The sequence below is a fragment of the Gouania willdenowi genome, chromosome 14, assembly GCF_900634775.1.
Source record: "Gouania willdenowi chromosome 14, fGouWil2.1, whole genome shotgun sequence".
NCBI classification, from domain to species: Eukaryota; Metazoa; Chordata; class Actinopteri; order Blenniiformes; family Gobiesocidae; genus Gouania; species Gouania willdenowi.
The window spans coordinates 8,354,963-8,376,577 of record NC_041057.1 but is presented as its reverse complement, the minus strand read 5'-3'; the positions used below and the strand labels follow the sequence as shown (position 1 = coordinate 8,376,577).

General features: G+C 36.9%; 1 protein-coding gene across 6 annotated transcripts in view; it reads left to right on the top strand.

Moving 5' to 3' along the window:
- LOC114475887 (replication protein A 70 kDa DNA-binding subunit-like) overlaps positions 1-21,615 on the top strand; it is a 53,083-nt gene that overhangs the window by 7,876 nt on the left and 23,592 nt on the right. For all 6 annotated transcript variants that reach the window (XR_003675514.1, XM_028467067.1, XM_028467072.1 and 3 more), the window contains 10 exons: positions 3,325-3,499; positions 8,060-8,162; positions 8,286-8,354; positions 9,838-10,012; positions 10,535-10,709; positions 12,020-12,122; positions 12,246-12,314; positions 15,566-15,758; positions 18,953-19,089; positions 19,549-19,697. Coding sequence is in view for 5 of the 6 variants with exons in the window: in XM_028467067.1 (XP_028322868.1) it covers positions 3,325-3,499; positions 8,060-8,162; positions 8,286-8,354; positions 9,838-10,012; positions 10,535-10,709; positions 12,020-12,122; positions 12,246-12,314; positions 15,566-15,758; positions 18,953-19,089; positions 19,549-19,697 (1,348 nt within the window). In the remaining variant the exon portion in view is untranslated. The remainder of the gene's footprint in view (positions 1-3,324; positions 3,500-8,059; positions 8,163-8,285; positions 8,355-9,837; positions 10,013-10,534; positions 10,710-12,019; positions 12,123-12,245; positions 12,315-15,565; positions 15,759-18,952; positions 19,090-19,548; positions 19,698-21,615) is intronic.

Sequence of the window (21,615 nt, the reverse complement as noted above, 5' to 3'; positions counted from 1 at the left end):
TCCTCTCAGACATTCACACACATTCATTTTCACCTCGTTATGCACATTCCTTTATTATCCACTTTCTTTACTTTTTTGTCTCTATATCTCTTGTTCGATGGGCGCTGAGCACAGGAACTGCTGAGTCCGTCACTGACATTCATATTAGAAGCTTTACACAGAGCGTAATCACCCAAAATGAGGATCTTTAATGAAAGTGTGAGCCTATCTGATTTGTATGTTCCTCAGTCCACCCTTCACCTCCTAATACTTATCAGCTCCCCTATCTCTTCTTCTACTTCCATCTTCTGCTCTCCAACACTCCATTCACATAGCGTGTGTATGAATATTGATGTTAATTACTTCTCACCTGAAAATAGCTGTTAGTTCAGTGATTTCCCATGTGCCCTTACTCCTGACACACACCAAAATACTCACATATTTCCACACAGTAATGAATGAGGGTGCCATGGGGAGGAGTACATACTTGTTGTGCTCTCAACAGGAAATGTACTCTAAAACCAATTATGTTGTGAAAATTATACCCCGAAAATTACACGACATCGCAGAACCTTCACGTCCAACATAGCGTGAAGGATGCAGGGATTACTGGCAGCTAACGGTTTAGCCTGAGTCATGCTAATGGGGGGCTGATGGTGCTTTAATGTGGGAGGTGAGATCACACCTCACCAGTCTGTGGGCCGGCCCAAACTGTTCATGTCTTCTTGTGTTTGGGTTGTAATGATGAACAAAACAGCTGAGCTACAGTCTTTTGTTTTTTACTGTCAAACATAACTTTGTTCTGAAATTCTCAGATGTGTTATTGTTTGTGTTTACAAGTACAAACATAGTTATATTATATAAAGGGTTTTTAGAGATAATTAACACAATATCCCAGTGACAGTTGTCACGGCAAATTTGCGGTTGACCTCATTTGGAGACATGATTTATTGCTCTTGTTGAATGATGGAGTCCAGTCGAAGCGTGATGATTTCATAAAAAAAAGGATTTATTATAAAACTAAATGAAAAGGAGTACAAAAAAGAGTGTCCCATCCTGTGGAAAGAAAGGCAGCCCGCGACAAAGCAGGATGTCCAGAATATACAGGACTAACTAACAGTTTCACAGCTTAAGCTTTATACAGATATGAGAAAAAGTCCCAACACTGAAGTGAGGAGAAGGAGGGGGTCAGATGCCCAACAGTGGAAAAGTTGGAGGATGATGAAGATGTGTATATTATGAGGAAGGCCTGCGCCACTGATATGTCCTTGATAGTGTGTGTGCGTATATCTGCATGTGAGTTTGAGTTTGGCCTTCAGTAGAGACTGTGTGTTACACTGTGGATACAATACGATCTGTACTGTTGATCTAACATGACTCAGCTGTTCAAAAGTGCAAAGAGTAATGCAGTCACCTTGTATTAAAACATGACAAATTGTACACATGAACACACATTTGACGATATGATGATGAATATAATAATTGCCATAACACAGTCAATATCTGTTTGTAAACACCATCCTTTTTAGAGTAGGCCTTGTTAGAGCCTGAGACACTTTTTTGCTAAATTTAAGACTAAAACCAAGTTTTTACAATTTGGGCTCAGCATCATTATTGACCAGTTGTAACATTTTGGGTTTTATTACATTTTATTTTTAAATTACACTTCGGGCTCAGCACTTTTCTACCATTATTCACCAGTTATTACATTTTGGGTTTTATTAACGATTCCGGTATTGTTACATTTCAGGTCATTGTTACATATCAGGCTGTAAAATACAGTCAAAAAAATGTAATTATATATAAATAGGATGGCGTTTACAAACAGATATTGCTAATGTTAATTTCATTGACTGTCACTAAGATATTGTCAAAATGTTTATAACAGTTTGGGTCTTGTTACATTTCAGGTCGTTGTTCTACAGTACAGTACAGCTCTAACAGGCCTAATAGATCATTAAATCCAAGATCATTTGTTAAAAAAAAAGCTGAAATTGTCGCTTGAAAGTTTATTTTGACCTCCACTGTAAACACTTTTTATTTAACCATTGTTAACATCCATTGTTTTGCGGCAACTTTCAGCCAGCGAAAACACCAGAGATGTGTTGGGAAGTCACTTCGTCAAAACAAAAGAAATCACTGTAATCCTTGCATTGTCCCTTCTAAATACCTAAGGTTAATTGTCACTGTTTTTAATTTTTTTTATTTTTAATTATCTGTTACATAATAATTTAAATAAAAATAACACCAGTGTTAACACCAGTGGTAGATTTGTCTTTCCTGTTTTAACTCCTCCTGCTTTATTCAGTCTAATTACAAGATAATCTTACGGCTTTGCTTCAGTGAAGACAAGAATGTTTGGTTCTTTACCCATAAGACTGATAATCTGATACCAGTTTCTAATTATTAGTTTTTTTTAGTTGGCAACACTGATGTTAACAGAAAATTGGGCAACTCTAAAAAGGGATCTGTGGGGAGAGCACGTCTTGGACGCTGGGATATTGGCAGCTGTTCATATGATAAGATAATACATTAAACATCATTAAACTTTTAGAGCAGTTTAGATACTTCCTCAGTAAGTGAGGGTTTGTTATCGCTAATGTGTAATGGGTCAATATGTATCTTAATGTATAGTTAGATTGCCTCTGTTTAAGTGAGTTGCAGCATATTGAATAAAAGCCACTACAATAGTATTCTTTAGGAAAACTCTAAAACATCTGATCACAAATAATTAAGTAAAGTCTGTCTTTATTCATGGATTTATTTATTTATTGATAGATTGTTGGTTTTATAGCTGTCTTCAGTTGTTACCATTATTAATGACTGTAGAGAATTGAGCATTATCAATGTTCTCCACCCAGATACAGTTTATTTCTTAATCTCCAACTCTAAAGAAAGTTGACGATAAAAACTCAAATTGGGCAGGAAGCAGGAAGTGTGTAATTGTTGATGTCCTGCAGCAGTTCGAATGATTCCAAAGAATTAGATTCAAACAGATTTTTCTCATCATAGGAAAGTTTAAAACAAGACAAAAATAAAATTGTTCAACTTCTTGGGAGATCTGGAAACATCTCTAGGAAAACCCTTAAGGTGCACCAAGAATTTTAATAAGAAAAGTAGTTTAAAAAGAAAAGACTCATTAGAAAATGAGCTGAAGGCACTGATATTGTCGTCTAAAAAGTGGTCAAAACCCCAGAGGATGAAATAAGGATAAGAACCACTGTGCTGCAAACTACATGAATTTACATCAATTCTTCAATTCCACTGCTGCCCTGACAGGTTTTGTAATACAACAAATACTTACAGACTACCATCAATGACTTATTTCACGTCCTCTGCCTACAGCGTCTTCATCTCCCAGAGGTAGTGGAAGAGGTTTTGTCGGAAAGGCGTCGCCAACATCAACAATTTCACCAAGCAAATTTTCACCCATGAAAACGTCTCCCACAAAGGTTGCTGGTTCTTCGCCAGGTTCAGCTAAAGTGATTCCAATTGCTCATCTCAACCTCTACCAAAGCAAGTAAGTTCACAGGGGAGGGTTCCTCTCTATTTTATTGTTATTTGTCAGCACCAGCTAAAGGCGTGGTCACTCAGATATTACTGTGATAATAATAATAATAATAATAATAATAATAATAATAATAATAATAATGATGCATCAATTTTATAGCGCTTTTTTGGACACTCAAAGTCGCTTTACAGAATTAAGGCATTATTCTTTAACTCCACACTTAATGGTGGTAAGCTACTGTTGTAGCCACAGCTGCCCTGGGGCAGACTGACGGAAGCGAGGCTGCCATAGTGCACCATCGGACCCTCCGACCACCACTAACACTCACTCACACACTACATTCATACTAGGCAATGTTTTTATGATATAAAGCATAAAAAGTATGTTATAAAAAACATAGACCAACTTTTTAAATACATGTTTTTTATGTCCGTCCATTGGGTGGTAGTGACTGCAGTGTTGAGTCAGATCAGTAAACGGTGCTACATAGTGAAGCCCGCCTGATGATTACTGCAGCTTCACTCACGACACACTTGCCACTACACTTAACTACTGAAAATAGATAAGTTTAGTGAAAGTTAGGCAGGCACACACACACTAAACGACAACAAAAAATATGAAAATAACTCAAAATACACAAAACTAAATATTTATGCAAAATTTACACACAAGACAACACAGATAAATACACCAAACGACAACAAAAACATGAAAATGACTCAAAATACACTAAACTAAACACTTACAGTATAATGCCACATGAATGCATACTTCCGACGGGCACTGTACATTACAGAAAAATACACCAGATGAAAAAAATATAAAAATTACTTAAAAAAACAACAAAAAAACAACACATTTATCATGCGCATGTCTCATAGAATTAAACCAGGGAAATTGCGCACGCTACTTTACTTTGCACCTGCAAATATACCCCTTTATAATGCTACAGAGTATGTTGTTATTAATATGCCCATAATTGACCACTCTTCTTAAGCTCCCACTATATGAATACATAATTCCAACGGGCACTGTACTCGAATTAAAAAAAAACATACATTTACAGAAAAATACACAAAATTACTTCTGATTCACACTACAATAGCAACAAAAACAATAATTTTACACAAATACACATGCAAAAAAACATACATTACAAAAAAAATTTAAATAAAAAAACAGCAAACATTTATGCACAAAAAGACAGAAAGATACACAAATACACATGACTCCAATAAACATACGTTACAGAAAAATACACCATACAAAAAATATAAAAGTGATGATGAAGTCATGCACATGTCCCATAGAATTAAACCAGGAAAATTGCCCCTACATTTTGCACCCGCAAATATACCCCTTATGCTCCCACATGAATACATTCTTCCGACGGGCACTGTACTAGTAAATATAAATATTAAAAAAAACCCAATGAAATGAGAGCTTTTCAGCACTTGCAATAGTTACAGTTTTAAAGCAGTATATATTATCCTTTATCCTACGGAATGTCACCTAAAGGTTACGTTTATCAATATTGTTTTCTTCCAGATCCAGATGAAACTCATTGGATTTGTGTATATGCTTAAATAATAGATTTTTCATTATCTATTATTTATTCATTCATTTTTTTTATAGTATGCTGCTGGCCCTGGGGAACTAATTTTAGTTTTACCTGTTCACATATGGAAATGACCCCAAGGACATTTCTTACAGAAATTGGTAACAAAATGGAATTATTCAACATTGATTTATCGTCTATTTTAAATACATTCATGTGAAGGGCAGGCTAATGCTTTAAAGCTACTAACAAGCTAACAAGTATGTAGCATTGGATATAAAAAGTGAATAAAAGCTCAGATATGGGTAGCAATACCCTCTGCCAGTGCTGACAAAGAAGAAGAAATGTATTGACAGGATCCACCTGGTGACATTGGGTTCTTTATTACTATCTCCTCAATGTTACCCATTTGGTTGGTTCTCTTGTTGCCATAAAAATTCTTGCCATGAATTTCTAACTCTGCCTTTCTGAGTTTTGAGATGTGTGTATGTTGTGTGTGTTGTGTGCAAATGTGTGGTGGCACGGATTGGAATGTGTGCATGTTAGTCAGCACATTTGCATGGAAATGAAATGAAATGACCAATCTTTGCTTAGAAAGAGCCAGAGTTACGAGCGGTACTGCTGCCTCTTTATGGTCCGCTGCAGAGGTTTGGATTCTGTTTTCCTCCGCAGGGATTTGGTCAGCCTCATGTTTCGTCCTCTCTTCCTCTTCTTTTTTCCTCTTACAATTTCCTATCCTCTCCAGGCCTTAGTTTTACTGCTGTTTTGCAGCCTTTTCTTTCTCATCCCCGTCGGTGGCTAACCTCAAATTTTTCTGCTTAAAAAAAAAGAATCAAGTGCACGCTACAGCAAGGCAACAGTTTTGCAGATTTAAGCAAAGTATCTGTATCTGTTGTTCTTTTTTCAACTTTAATAATGTAGCCCAAGTTAAAAATGCAAGTTCATAAGATAACTGCGCCTCAAGGTGTTGTAAAAACTGAAAAATCTAACATTGAAGCTTGGGAGTAACTTCAGTGAATAAAACAGAGGACTTCACCTGCTGTAGCAGAGATGAGAAACTTTTATCACAGCGAGGGCTACAAAAATTTGATTATCTGATCCGAGTACTACATTATGTAGCATTATTCAGGTCAGTATTTATAATTACCTACTGAGAAATAATATAGAAAAAGAAAAAAGTTAGTTTTTTGTCTTTTTTTGTCATTCTGTTTATTTTTGTTGTTGTTTTGTGTGTTATTAGTTTTTCTGTGTATTTCTGTATGTCATTTTGTGTTTTTGACATATGTTTTTGTGTATATTTTTCAGTTTTTTGAGTATTTGTATAGGAGTTTTGTGTTGAAATTTGCATATTTTTGTTTTCCTTTTTTGCATTTGTCTGTAATTCTGTTTGTTTTTAGAGTTAATTCTGGTATTTTTGCTGTTTGTGTGTATTTGTAGTCCTTTTTGTGTGTTTCTGTCATTTTGTGTATTTTTGCAGTTATTTTGAGTGTTTTTTTTTGTCATTTGGGGTATTTTTGTTGTTGTTTTGCGTGTTATTATTCATTCTGTGCATTTCTGTTGTCATCTTGTGTTTTTGAAGTTTTTTTTTGTTGTCATTTTGTATATTTTTCAGTTTTTTTGAGTATCTGTATAGGAGTTTTGTGACATTTGCTGTTTTCATTTGTCTGTAATTTCATTTGTTTTTAGGCTTATTTTGAGTTTTTGCTTTTTGTATATTTTTGGAGTCGTTTTGTGCATTTACTTTAGGGGCTGCAAAAAATTAGACCACGGGGCGCATGTCGTCCCAGTTGCCAATATCTATCTATCTATCTATCCATCTATCCATCTATCCATCTATCCATGTTTCCATCTATCCATCTATCCATCCATCCATCCATCCATCCTTCCATCCTTCCTTCCTTCCTTCCTTCCTTCCTTCCTTCCTTCCTTCTTTCTGTGGGGCAGAAAAATCCAGCCTTTGCTCCATGTCCTTCCTTGATGTCACCTGGCTTTCTACTAGCAGCGCTGGCAGCCCTTATAGCATTATTTGTTTTGGCCACCAGCTTAGTAGCACTGAGAGATGTTTCTATAGATTAGAATAACTTACGTATGAAGAGGATACTTTTAGTAAATTCGACTTGCATTTTTTTCCTTTTACAGCAAGCAGGTTGAAGTAGTGATTGTACTTCCAACAGACTGCTCCAGGCTTGACATTGTCGCATCTCGTCCTCTCTGACCCGTGTGGCACATTGTGCTTAGTAGCGACGCCCACTAACCTGAAATCTGTCACTGATTGGCTTACCCTGGAATTTGACTTTACCTTTAGCCAATCATCATTCCTTGTGTGTCTGTGTAAGCCCTCCCCCTCACCCTACTTGCAGCTTCTGTCTCTCATCTTGGCTGAGTGAGTCGCTGGGTCAGATACCAGCTTATCAGTGCATAAAAGTAACTCGCCACATTTTACTGTCGGTAACGGTAACGACGTTGTAACGATGAGAGAGTAATTAATTAGATTACTCCTTTACTGAAAAGGTAGTACCGTTAGTAGCGCTGTTATACTTAAACGCTGTTATTCTCAACACTGGTTGCTGTCTTTTCCATACTAAGTGAATGGAGTTCACTCTGGATCAGGAGCTGCTCCCATGACACAGGATTTAATTGCGTGCAAAGTTATGGTGTGAATATCTTCTGTTGTACAATTATCAACCCAGTCATAAAGCTGACTGTGCTATGGTGTGCAAGCCTTATTGGCTGGTCCAAAAATAAGATCAAGATGTTCAGTTTGTGCATCCAAGAATTAGCAGACATACAGCCCCTATTTTTATTTTATTCTATAAGAAAGTTGCTGATCTATTTGTCATGATATAGAGCTGTAAATAGTCAAGACACTTTTTCTCAATTTCCTTTGTAGTTTGTCTTTCCTCCAGTTGTGTGACTATGACTAATGCTCTTTACCAAAAGAGAAGCTTTTTAAAGCGTCTTCGTGTTGTTTGACAGACTTTTTGAAATGCATGTATTGTGTTTTTTTGTAGCTGGACCATCCGAGCCAGAGTCACAAACAAGTCCAACATTCGCACTTGGAGCAACTCTAAAGGAGATGGCAAACTTTTCTCCTTTGAAATCGAGGATGAGAGTGTGAGTGGAGAATTAGGGATATTGAATTATCTGCATTTGTTACACTGTTGCTACTATTGGTATTTATTTGTATTTTCTATGTAATAAAATTGTGGTAAATGGAACTGTGCTGCCTGTCAACAGGGAGAAATCAGGATCAGTGCTTTCAACAATGAAGTGGACAAATTTTTCTTGTTAGTGGAACAAGGAAAGGTAAGTTCTATTTAATGGTTTCACTCTGCATTCCAAGTTAGAGGAAATATTATTATTAAGCATCAGCAATGATAACTGAAATCATACTAAGGCATTATATCTTGCAATTGAGTTTCTAAGTTATGTCCTGTCTTGGAAGAGTCGAGATATAACAGGAAGAGTCCACACAGTCTGATATTTTAGTGCTAAAAATAAATTTATTTTTCACAAGTGAATAAGTGTTACTCTCAATAACAATGCAAGTTCCAAATGTGATTTTAAAAATACAAGATAAACCTGAAGAAACCACTACCCATACATACACTACAACAGAAGTGGGCAACGTTTTGCATTTAGAATAATGATCTGTGCATTAATACAGGCAAAAAGCAAAGGGTTTTATCGATTTTGTTGTAGTTTTGTGGGTTTTTGGAGTCGTTTTGTGTATTTTTGTTTTCATTTTGTGTTTTTTCAAGTCATTTTTGTGTGTTTTTGTCATCCTTTTGCACATTTTAGGCCGGGCTACCGGACTAAAAAAGCCACCTGCTTTGTTCTTCTTATTCTTGTTGTTATGTACACTAGTTAATCTATGGGTGTATGCATCTACACTCGGAGCCCAATTTTTGATTTGGGGCCTCGAGGGGCCCGAAAAGAAAAACAATAGTCGATTTCTCATTTATTTGCGAGTCAAATATTACAACGGTTGGTGGTACTGATTCACTGGCACATACCAACATATAAATGGGGCCCATTACTTTGTACGTGTCACGGGGGCACTAGAGGACCCCATTTTTCAAATGACTACTCCTCCGTTAGTTTTCGTTAGATTGGAATGCAGTTTGGTATGAATACTCTATGAATTAATATGATGAGATGCTCTGAGCTCTTTTTTTGAAATGGCACCCCCCCCATTTCCGGTAATTTCCAAATTTATGGGAAACATGGTACCGAATTATTGACACATACCAATATATGAATTGGGCCCATTACTCCGTATGTGCCATGGGGGCAATGACTACTCCTCTTTTAATGCTTGTTGAATCGGGCTGTAATTTGACAGCCTCTCGGAGGCCCACCCAATTATCCAGTAATTTGTAAATTTATCGGAACATAGTCGTGTGATTTATCGTTTCAAAGGCAATTCAAAGTAGATTACAATTTTACCTTGCACAATTTGATTTGGAGCTCAAGCCCCATTGGCCCGAGAGCCCACCACCTCTTTATGGTAATTTCCGAATTTATCAAAACATAGTCGTGTGATATATCATTTCAAAGGTACTTGAATGTAGATTATGATTATACCTCCCATATTTTGATTTGGGACACATCGGGCCTCAGGAGGGCACACCTTCACCGTAATTTGCAAATATATTGGAAAATAGTTGTGTAGTATGTCGTTTTGAAGGTACTTCAAAGGAAATTACAATTATAGGCAGATAATTGGATTTTGGGCCCACCTGCTTTCCGGTTTGCCCTAATACTCTTCATTGGCAATTCTCATCAGGTGTACTACATCTCCAAGGGAACACTAAAGGCGGCGAACAAGCAGTACACCAAACTGAAGAATGAGTACGAGATGACCCTCAACGCTCACTCAGCCATTGTGACGTGTGACGACAGTGAAGACATTCCTGCTGTGCCCATCAAGCCCGAGAACAAAGACAACAATACCATCATTGGTGAGAAACACAAATAATTAGTTGTGTCTTTATGACTCTAAACTGGTGACGTTCAAATTAACAAAATGTGGGAAACGGACCCGAAACTAACCCTGCTGGAAGCAGGAAGTGTGTAATTGTTGATGTCCTGCAGCAGTTCGGATGATTCCAAAGAATTAGATTAAAACAGATTTTTCTCATCAGAGAAAAGATTTAAACAAGAAAAAAATTCAATTGTTCAATCTTGGGAGATCTGGAAACATCTCTAGGAAAACCCTTAAGGTGCACAAAGACTTTTAATAAGAAAAGTAGTTTAAAAAGAAAAAGATTCATTAGAAGATGAGCTGAAGGCACTGACCACTGTGCTACAAACTCCTTGAATTTACTTCAATTCTTCAATTCCACTGCTGCCCTGGCAGGTTTTGTAATACAACAAATACTTACAGACGACCATCAATGGATTTATTCATTGGTACCTATTTATTATTTATTTGTTGACTATTTGAGGCCCACCTTGACTTATTTCACGTCCTCTGCCTACAGCGTCTTCATCTCCCAGAGGTCGTGGAAGAGGTTTTGTCGGAAAGGCGTCGCCAACATCAACACTTTCACCAAGCAAATTTTCACCCATGAAAACGTCTCCCACAAAGGTTGCTGGTTCTTCGCCAGGTTCAGCTAAAGTGATTCCAATTGCTCATCTCAACCCCTACCAAAGCAAGTAAGTTCACAGGGGAGGGTTCCTGTCTATTTTTTTTTTATTTGTCAACACCAGCTAAAGGCGTGGTCACTCAGATATTACTGTGATCTAAAGCATAAAAAAGCACGTTTTAAATACATAAACCAACTTTTCTTTCGTAAAATATATGTTTTGCGTTTACCATTACATATTAAAACCTAATATTCACCACAATAATATCTTTGTTGTCATTTTGTGTTTTTGAATAATTTTGTATTTGACGTTTTGTATATTTTTAGTTTTCTAGAGCATTTGTAGAGGAGTTTTGTGTGGAAATTTTCATATTTCTGTTTTCCTTTTTTGCATTTGTTTGTAATTTTGTTTGTTTTTAGGGTTAATTTAGGGTATTTTTGCTTTTTGTGTGTATTTGTAGTCCTTTTTGTGTATATTTCTGTCAATTTGTGCATTTTTGCAGTTTTTTTTTGTCATTTTGGGTAATTTTGTTGTTGTTTTGTGTATTATGAGTCATTCTGTGCTTTTCTGCTGTCATTTTGTGTTTTAGAAGTATATTTTTCAGGGGGTTTTTTGTATAGGAGTTTTGTGTAGAAATTTGCAGATTTTTTGTTTTTCCTGTTTGCATTTGTCTGTAATTTAATTTGTTTTAGGGTTATTTTGAGTATTTTTGGTTTTTGTATATTGTTGGAGTTGTTTTGTGCATTTACTTTAGGGGCTGCAAAAATTAGACCAAGGGTTGCATGTGGCCCCCAGTTGCCAATATCTGTGCTATAGTGTTTCTGCTATAAAAGTAATAAAATAAAAAAAAAAACAGAAGTTGGTTTCTGTGCTTGTTTGTGCACAAAATCTTTTTTTTTTTGTTACTACTGGTGAGTAAAACCATCAGGAACAGACAGTTGTTGGTTTTTGCTGTCTTATCCATACTAAGTGAATGGAGTTCACTCTGGGCCAGGAGCTGCTCCCTTGATACAGGATTTATTTGCATGCAATGTTATGGGATGAGTATCTTCTGCTGTACAATTATCAACCCAGTCATAAAGCTGACTGTGTTATGCTGTGCAAGCTTTGCAAATTAAGAAGTTCAGTTTGTGCATCCAAGAATTAGCAGACATACAGCCCCTAATTTCATTTTACTCTATAAGAAAGTTGCTGATCTAGTTGTCATGATATAGAGCTGTAAATAGTCAAAATACACTTTTTCTCAATTTCCTTTGTAGTTTGTCTTCCTCCAGTTGTGTGACTATGACTAATGCTCTTTATCAAAAGAGAAGCTTTTTAAAGCATCTTTGCGTTGTTTGACAGACTTTATGAAATGCATGTATTGTGTTTTTTTGTAGGTGGACCATCCGAGCCAGAGTCACAAACAAGTCCAACATTCGCACTTGGAGCAACTCTAGAGGAGATGGCAAACTTTTCTCCTTTGAAATCGTGGATGAGAGTGTGAGTGGAGAATTAGGGATATTGAAATATCTGCATGTGTTACACTGTTGCTGATATTGGTATTTATTTGTATTGTCTATGTAATAAAATGGTGGTAAATGGAACTGTGCTGCCTGTCAACAGGGAGAAATCAGGATCAGTGCTTTCAACAGTGAAGTGGACAAATTTTTCTCGTTAGTGGAACAAGGAAAGGTAAGTTCTATTTAATGGTTTCACTCTGCATTCCAAGTTATTTACAACTCTACTGAAGCTCCCACTATATGAATACATACTTCTGACGAACACTGTACAAGTGCTTCTCCAGGCATAACTTCATGCTGGTGTATTGCTTTTTCCCAATTTATTCATTTAAATATATGAAAATGCAATAGTTATCACTCTACACATTTCACAACAAACCTAAATGTCCCTGACGTCCCACCTTCAAACACAACCTCATTTGGCCATCCATGAAAAAGCTACTTAACCTCCATACATGCGTCCTATGGGCACTGCACTATACCCTTTAATTATCCTCAAAACAGAAATCTAACCAGATTTGGCCTTTCAAATATCATGCTGTTGCATTACTGTTTTTGCTTTTTCCTAATGGCTAAAAAAGCAGAAGGCACCGGTAGTGGTGAAACATTAGTGGAATGGTGTTCAACTCCCTACAGTGTCCTTGCTAAATGCCAAAAAATGTGAAAACACAATAGTTATCACTCTACACATTTCACAACAAGCCTAAATGTACCTGACGTCCCACCTTCAAACACAACCTCATTTGGCCATTTATAAAAAAGCTACTTAACCTCCCACTTTTCTATAGCTATACATACTTCCTACGGGCACTGCACCAGTTTAGAATAATGACCAATCTGTGCATTAATACAGGAAAAAAGCAAAGGGTTTTATCTGAGTTTGTGTATTTTTGTTTTCATTTTGTGTTTTTTCAAGTCATTTTTGTGTGTTTTTAAAGTGAATTTGTGCATTTTTATTAGGGTTTTGCATGTTGTTTTGGATTTGTGTGTTTTTGTTTTTTTGTGTTTTTTTTTTTTTGTCATTATGTGTGTTTTTGGAGTCTTTTTGTGCGTTTGTTGGCCATGCCTGCACCACAAACACTCTAATGCTCTGACCCTAATGGTTGGAATGCAGGAGGTGGGAGGACTAATGCTATTCGTGCAGGGGTTCTGATCTGATCTCACCCTGGGACCCACATTTTGCTACCGTCATTAAATCACACCCCACTTTTTTTTTTATAGAATTCAACCAATCAAATTTAGTTTTTCAAAAATAGCTGTTGAAAGCAAGCATATATAATCTTTTTTAAAACATAAATCTATATATTTTTTCAATGCAACATTTATTTCACAGCATGCCTGTCAAAAGAAAAGTTCAACATGAGACATTAAGTATTTATTTTTGACCAGCTGTCCTCGACCTACCCAATACAGGACCGCAACCCACTTTTGGGTCCCGACCCACCAGTTGAGAATCACTGCCCTCCCAGACCACCTCAGGGCCCACGGTGGACATTTTTAAGAAAAAACTTAAATATCACCTTTTTAAAGAAATGTATTTTAATAGTTAATGCCTCTTTTAGTCCTGTCTTTCAATATATGTTGTGTTGTATTGTTTTTATCTTGTAGCACTTTGAGGTTTGGCATCAAATGTAAAGTGCATTACAAATAAAATGTATTATTATATATTCAGTTAGAGTGGGGCAGGGACCATTCAGAGCTGCCATTTTCCATCCTCCTGCAGGATTCACCCAGATGCATGAAAACACACACATTCACAACATATGACCATCGTAACACAAGTTGTGTGACTACTAAAATCACCCAGTCATGATGTTTAATAGAGGTGTTGACTGACAGTTTCTGACAAATAAAATAATGAATACAAGCAAAATTACTATGAAAATCAGTTTCACACACTGACCCTTTTCATTAGTGTTACCAGTCCCTACATATGTTGGGTACAACACATATTTAAGTGTTTGGTTAATTCAATTAACCCTGGCCATCAAATGGCTAATCTTTTTCACTGAGGTATCAGTGATGTTTTAGCTCAGGCTGGGAATCAATTTGTGCCCTCTTCCCCTCCAAAAAATATATAAGGAAATTAATCGTCCTTCCCTTCGTGTTCTGGGTATTGACACGCAGAACAGTGTGTGGGTGGGAGCGACACTGAGCAGACAGAAAGCTTATCACATTAGTTTCATGCTCCTCTCACAGTGTGGGGTAAAGCAGGGACGAAGGAAGGACGGGAAGAGGAGCCACAGTGACAGAAGCACAGAGCGCTAGAGGAATGTGAGATGCTGTGAAGGATCAATAAAGCAGCAGTGAATTAAATCAGTCACAGCTTCAACAAACAGGTTCAAGAAAGTTTATATATACATCGTTTTTATTACATAAAGATGGTCAAACAGCAACAATTACAGCAATATTACCAATCATATTTAAAGGATGGTAGAAAGAGAGAGAAAATAAAACAAAACAGTGGTGACAAAAACAACAATAACATCTGTAATGAATAACCGCCTCAGCATAATAAAAACTACCGCAGTGGTGACCAGAATAATATCCAAAGTAAGAAAAACACAAAACAAAAACAATATATCACGAGAATAATTGATTATGTAAATACTTGCTTTAAATAATATCTTTTTGGATTAATGGTTTCTATTTTCTATCACATACGTTCTTCTGTTGTGTTGATTTAAAAGTTATTCTTTACTTTAAATACATTATTTTTCTCTATTATTCATCTTTAGTTGGGGTGACTGCTGATAACCGATGCGCTTTCTTTGCTACTGACATAAGTACATTGATCAGATAAAACAGCGTTTTTCAAACTTTTTTTTTTTTTTTTTTTTAATCAAAACAACACACAATCTTAAACAACTATATTCTATACTTACACTTTGTCAAATATAAATCTAGTTAAACTAAAATATAGTAAAAAAGAACTGAGCTGGCACAACTTGTCACTAGTCCTGACTACTCTGTATTTGTAGTACATTATAACAAACATGATCAAAATCTAATTCTAAACAAAATTTCTTTGGGGTCGCCAGAAATTCTTGATATCACGATTCAAAAAAGGTTGGGAACCACCGAGATAAGGATTTGCGCAGTTGTCAAACATTACCCCAAATATTGTCGTCTTATTTCATTCAAATACATAATTTACATTATCAACAACATTCTTCCAAAATATTAATATTTTAGGGCAGGACCAAAATACATGTCACCAGTTTGATAATTTTTACATTAAAAAGTATCCATTGATTATTTTCCACTGATTTTCTATCCATATTTATTACAAATTGTTAGCCTTCATCTCCCATAGTCTCTTCAAGTTCTGATTCTCAATTGTTATTGGTTTGTTAGTGTCAAACTCAGTTTACATATTTATATTTTGATGCCCTAATGCTCTTCATGGACACTTCTCACCAGGTGTACTACATCTCCAAGGGAACGCTAAAGGTGGCGAACAAGCAGTACACCACGCTGAAAAATGACTACGAGATGACCCTCAACGCTCACTCATCCATTGTGCCGTGTGACGACAGCGAGGACATTCCTGCTGTGCACTGTGACTTTGTGCCCATCGCGGAGCTCGAGAACAAAGACAACAATACCATCATCGGTGAGAAACACAAATAATCACCAGTTGTGTCTTTATGACTCTAAACTGGTGACGTTCAAATTAAGAAAAAAGTCTGAAACGGACCCAAAACTAACCCTGCTCATACGACCAGGACATAAACCACTGATATGTTTGTCAAGTTGAGCTGATTTCATGCATAAACATAAGTTAATCAGTGCTCGGCTGATGACACAACTAACTGCCACAATCAGAAAGTCACTGAAACAAATCGAGAAAGAGATGCAAATCAGTCACCGTATGATTTCGTTTGCTTAAGAAATATGAAGAAAACCGTCAATTGCAAAAAAACTCAGCATGTGGGATGCTAGCGCAGATGAGGGGACGTGTGCTAATGCTCGCTGGGATTTGGCAGAAGTTGTCAAATTGCTTAAGGAAAGCACAAACATGGCTGCCATTCCTTCCCTTGTTAAATTTATCTGCTGCATGTAGTTAGTCACATTTTTCCATAGATGACAGGCACATATGAGCCAGTTATAAACCAAGTGTCTTCATAGAATGTGACTAAGGCAGGTTTGGCACGTTGGAGGATATTGCTCATTCCACTGTCTTATAGCTAACACCTGTCCGCAGTGCTAAAAATAAACATTGAGTATTAATCACAATGAATCATCAAGTTTGTATTTTGAATGAACTACTTTTTAACAAACAATATGTGAACAGCAGAAAAAATAAACCTTTACCCGAGAAATAAAAATGTACAGAGGGCAACTTCTTGAAAAAAATTCAGCGTATAAAGAAAACGCAAGAACAATAAGGTGCGTACTGCGTTCACACCAAATGCGACTTCAGCGACTAGATTACATTTAAAATCAATGTAAATGACGCGACGTCAAGCGACAGAAAGTGTCTGATTAGATCTGTAGCAGATCAGGTTAATTTAATTATGGCAGCCAAAATCATAATCACAATTAAAATTCGATCAATTGTGCAGCCCTCTTATACTGTATATTATTCCTTAACAGGATAGGTCAAATTCAGGGACAAATTTCAGCGTAGGGCTACATTGTATATGACATTACATGATTATGTTTTTGAAGTGTGCAGGAGTAGAGGGTACACTGGTCTAGACTTCTCACCCATCATATCAACAAATATTAAAAGGCATAATAGTTCAAAATAGGCTCAAAATAGTTCCTAACATTAAAAAAAACAAACTTTATGTTCACTTTTCTCTGTTTTCCAAAGTTGCTCAAAGTTTTCGTGTTTCTGTGACCGTGTGCAGCGTAGCTACGTGGAAATCTCAGCTGGAACTTCACAGTAAATCCTGTTAGAGCGAAACGTGTCCTGACCCGTCTCACTGACCCTTGCGCATTGAACTGTTCCAGTCTGCTGCCTCTCATACCATCATCTCAGGTCTGTGCGAGACGTCTTGTGCTCATCGTCTCACTTTTAAGACACGACTGCCTACAGCCCTGCTGCACTTCACGTGCCGTCTGCACACATTTCAAAGACAACTGTTAGATGACAGAACAAAGTGAGCATTAAACACACAAACCTTAACAATTATGTTGTGAAATATGAATGAACATATCATTACTCTGAGAGGTCATGTGGTATGATCCAGAATGTTCTATAACAGACACAGGCAACTTGCGGCCCGGTGGCCACATGTGGCCCTCAGTCTAATTTTGTGTGGCCCCCAAAGCAAATCCCCAAAAATTGTATTTCAAGAAGTTGGAAGGAATGTAAACCCCAATATAACTCCCAAAACACACAAATTGAATGCAAAATGCACAAAGTACATAAAAACACACAAAAAATATACAAAATGACTCATAAAACACAAATTAACAACAAAGACAGACACAACAACCACTTAAACAAACAAAATGACTACGAAAACACAAAAAACAACACAGATTAGCTCAGCAGACACACAAACTGTCAACAAAATTACACAAAATGACAGGAAAATACAGAACAACAAAAAAATACAGAAAGTGACCCCAAAAACAAACAAATCCTCAACATAAACACAGAAAATTACAGAAAAATACACAAAATCACAACAAGAACACACAAAAATAACAAAAACACACATGACTCCAAAAACACACAAAATGACTAAAAACTAACAAAACAACACCCCACACACCCCCGTATTAATGCTCAAATCAGTCATTATTCTAATGCTTGCATAAATGTTGATAATGTGGCCCAGATACAATCACATTTTTGTGGCCCTCGCTGTGATAGTTGCCCATTCCTGTTCTATAACCTTCTGTGTCATGGGCTCTCTCCCTCTTATTATAAACCTTTATTTATTAGGGCATCATAACATTTTAATGAGATATCTCAACTCATAACTGTGTTGATAATGGAGTTCAGAGATTTTCTCAGTCATAATGAAATTAATTAAACAGAGTGGGAGAGGAGGGAGGCTGGGACTTCAGAAAATGTCAGCAGAGAGAGCAGAAAAAAGATTTAAAAAAGAAAAGATCATCAAATACTGAGTGAAAGTGAAGGTATACATTATGAATAATTGAATAAAGCATTTTACTTTTAGTAAAATAGGAAAAAACCTTCATTGTAATGTAGTTGGCTTCAATATCTCAGAAATGCAAATATAGCCATTGTGACATGATTTCTATTTATTTGGTTTTTTGATTTAATCCACGATTCATTGGTATTGTTGGTTGTTGTACATCATATTTTTATTTATTCTGCATCTTCCTTTTAGAGGTTTCTACAGAATATAATCTTCCTCCAATAGCCTCTTTCTCCTGTGTCTTCCTTTTTCACACCACAGTACGCTCTTTATAAATCGATATGGTCCTCTTATTATTTAAGATTGAAAATTTAGCTAACGTAGGCCAGACTCTCAACCTAAAATAGTGCATTGCTCTTTTATTTCATAATAATTTTGAATGAAGCATTTACGTCATGGTTATGACAGGAATTCTCCATAAAAGAAGGATGTGTTTGCTCAAATTTTAATTGCTTGCCAGCTAATCTCGACATTTATGTCAGTCTCCTGTGACTCGGCATCACCACAGAGAGACTCGTGGCTCCTGCTGCATTAGATCTTAAAACTTTTAATGTGAGAGTACTTAACATTTTTCTCAATACACCCGGGGTCATTTTACGACTCTGCTGCAGGCATTAAAATATGATCTTAACTGCTGACTGAGTCAGGGTGTACACATGGAGATGTACTTGCTATTTACCTACAGATGTGATTGGAGTGTGCAAGAGCACTGAGGACGTGTCCCGTATCACCACAAAGGCCAGCCGAGAAGTCTCCAAGAGAGTCATCAACCTGATTGACACAAGTGGTAAAATGGTGTCAGCAACACTATGGGGAGAGGAGGTAATAATATCAATATTTCTTTACTTTACTCTCCTACTGTATCTTACGTCTTTATTACAAACAGTTGATTTGTTATTTTAAATCCATTATTAGTGGATCCAAACTTATTTTGTGTTTTTGAGTGTGTTCGTGCGTGTGTATGATTTTTTTCATTACAGTAAGAACAAAGTGAAAACACTTCCATGCGTCCATCTACGAGACTCCACATCCCACAATGCAATGCGCAAAAACTTTTCCGACAATGTCAATATGAGCGATTAAAACAATCTTTCTAGCAACAATTTCAGCCTTTTACTTGTTAGTTTTATTGATCTATAACGCTGCGCTATGCCTTTCAGTGGCGCCGCCAGGATTCACTATCTTGGCACACTGCCATTTTTGACCATCTTTGTAGTGGAACTCTCTTGCTGTTCCATATGTTTTACTGAATATTTATTTTTTTTTTTTTAATCTCTTCAGGCAGAGAAATTTAATGGCTCCGAGCAGCCTGTCGTAGCCATCAAAGGGGCTCGCCTGTCAGATTTTGGGGGCAGATCTCTCTCCGTTTTGTTCAGCTCAACGGTCATGGTCAACCCGGACATACCAGAGGCTTTTAGACTGAGGGCTTGGTGAGTCACACACACAAGTGCAGCCATACTGGATAATCAGAGATTTCAGCACACAGTGAGGTCACGTTGAGAGCTGAGAACGTACCTCATGTAAACATTTCCATCTAAATCTCTGCTTGTTGTTGTTGTTGTTGCTGCTGTGTGGTCTATTTATATTTTTAGGTCAATCTAAACCATAGGGCACAAAAGCTGAACAAATGTGATCATTTGTCAGGACTCTGCTTGTTTAGTTTTAGTAGAAAACTACTCAACATCACATGTAAAGAATAAGGTACAAGTGTAAGGCCAAACTTTTTGGGTTTTTTTCTGTGAAGCAGCGCTCTACCTGCACGAACGCTTGTGTCGCAGTGAGCTGCTGTAAACTGGATTCCTTTTAGCTTGCATTATGACTCATTTGCTGATTAAATGTGCTGCAGAATGAATGCCCTTTTCTTTCTCTCCCCTTGTGCATCACAGTGTCAGTGAAAGCTGTTTTTAATCTTAAAAACATCCACATACATTGGTTCATTACTTTCTGTTTACATTGTTTTACTCATTTAATCCTGTCTTGTTAATGAGATTTACAAGTTGCTTCAATGCTTTTATACGTTTGAAGACGCAGTTTGAAGGTTTTTGTTGGTATAGGAGTAAAAGATGGGGTTTATGCCATCGCTCCAGCTTTAATCTTGGATGTATTAGACTCTGGTCAATGCACCATTTCATCTTGACCTTCAAAGGGCTGAAAAAACGGAACGAAGCTCTCCTTTCATCACTCCTTCCATTCTTGTCTAATCCCTGGCTTTTCCTTTAGATCTGCTCTGCCGTTTGCTGCCCTCTCAGGTTTACATGCGGACAGCGATAAGTGGATAACAATAAAGTTATAGAAAGAGGGAAACCTGGAGTTGTTTGTTTTTTATTTTTAACATTTAGCTTTGCCCTTCACCCAGACAATGAATGTCTGTTGAACTCTACTTCACGCAGTGATGCGATTCAGCGTGCTTTTGTTTGGACGTTTCTTCTTTGCATGATTCCAAAAACGTGAATATATTTCAATAATGATTTCATTAAGTTGAGATGTGCAGCTAGAATGCAGAGCGGGAGCCATGCTGATTACTTCCAAGAGATTTTTGAGTAGATTCCAAAGACATATATAATAAAGTTTTACTTTCATTATGCGAGACAACTGGGTAAACAAGTGTGTTTGGGTATATTAAAAAAGCTGCTTTGTCCATGACAGACAGCCATATGTCGGAATGTCGGAAATAGTGTTGCAGGGTGCAGATGTTTTGACTGCTAATAAATCATGGGATTAAGGGATTCATTTTGATGTGGTGGAAGATGATTTATATACAGTGCAGCGCCGCATCTTCCTCACACAAGAAATCAAACAGTTTATATAGTAGGGGTGTGCATTGCCATGAATCTGACGATATAATACTAATAATACATCAAAATTGTATAGCGCTTTTTTGGACACTCAATGAAGAATAAAACAAAACAACAAACAAAAGAAAAGGGGTTTATGGAAAAGCCATTTTGAACAGGTGGGTTTTGAGTAATGATTTGAAGTTTGGTAGTGAGTCAGAGTTTCTAATGGGCGGTGGTAGTGATTTCCAAAGGGTGATGGCAAAGGCTCGGTCCCCCAAGGTCTGGTGGTTGATGCGAGTGAGGCGGGTGGGTTGGTGTTGGTGCAGGAGCTCGATGAGGTAGGGTGGGGCCTGGTTATGGCGGGACTTGTAGATGAGGAGGAGGAGCTTGTATTGAACAATATATCCCGATACTAAACAGTATGATATATATTGCTATATCAATAATTACAAATTTACCGATTATCGTCCATCATTTAATGATGTGTTTTAATCAAAAACAAAAATATAAACATTTAATTTCGGGCGTATACATGCATAGTCACTAGGTGTCAGTGAACCACATCAGACCT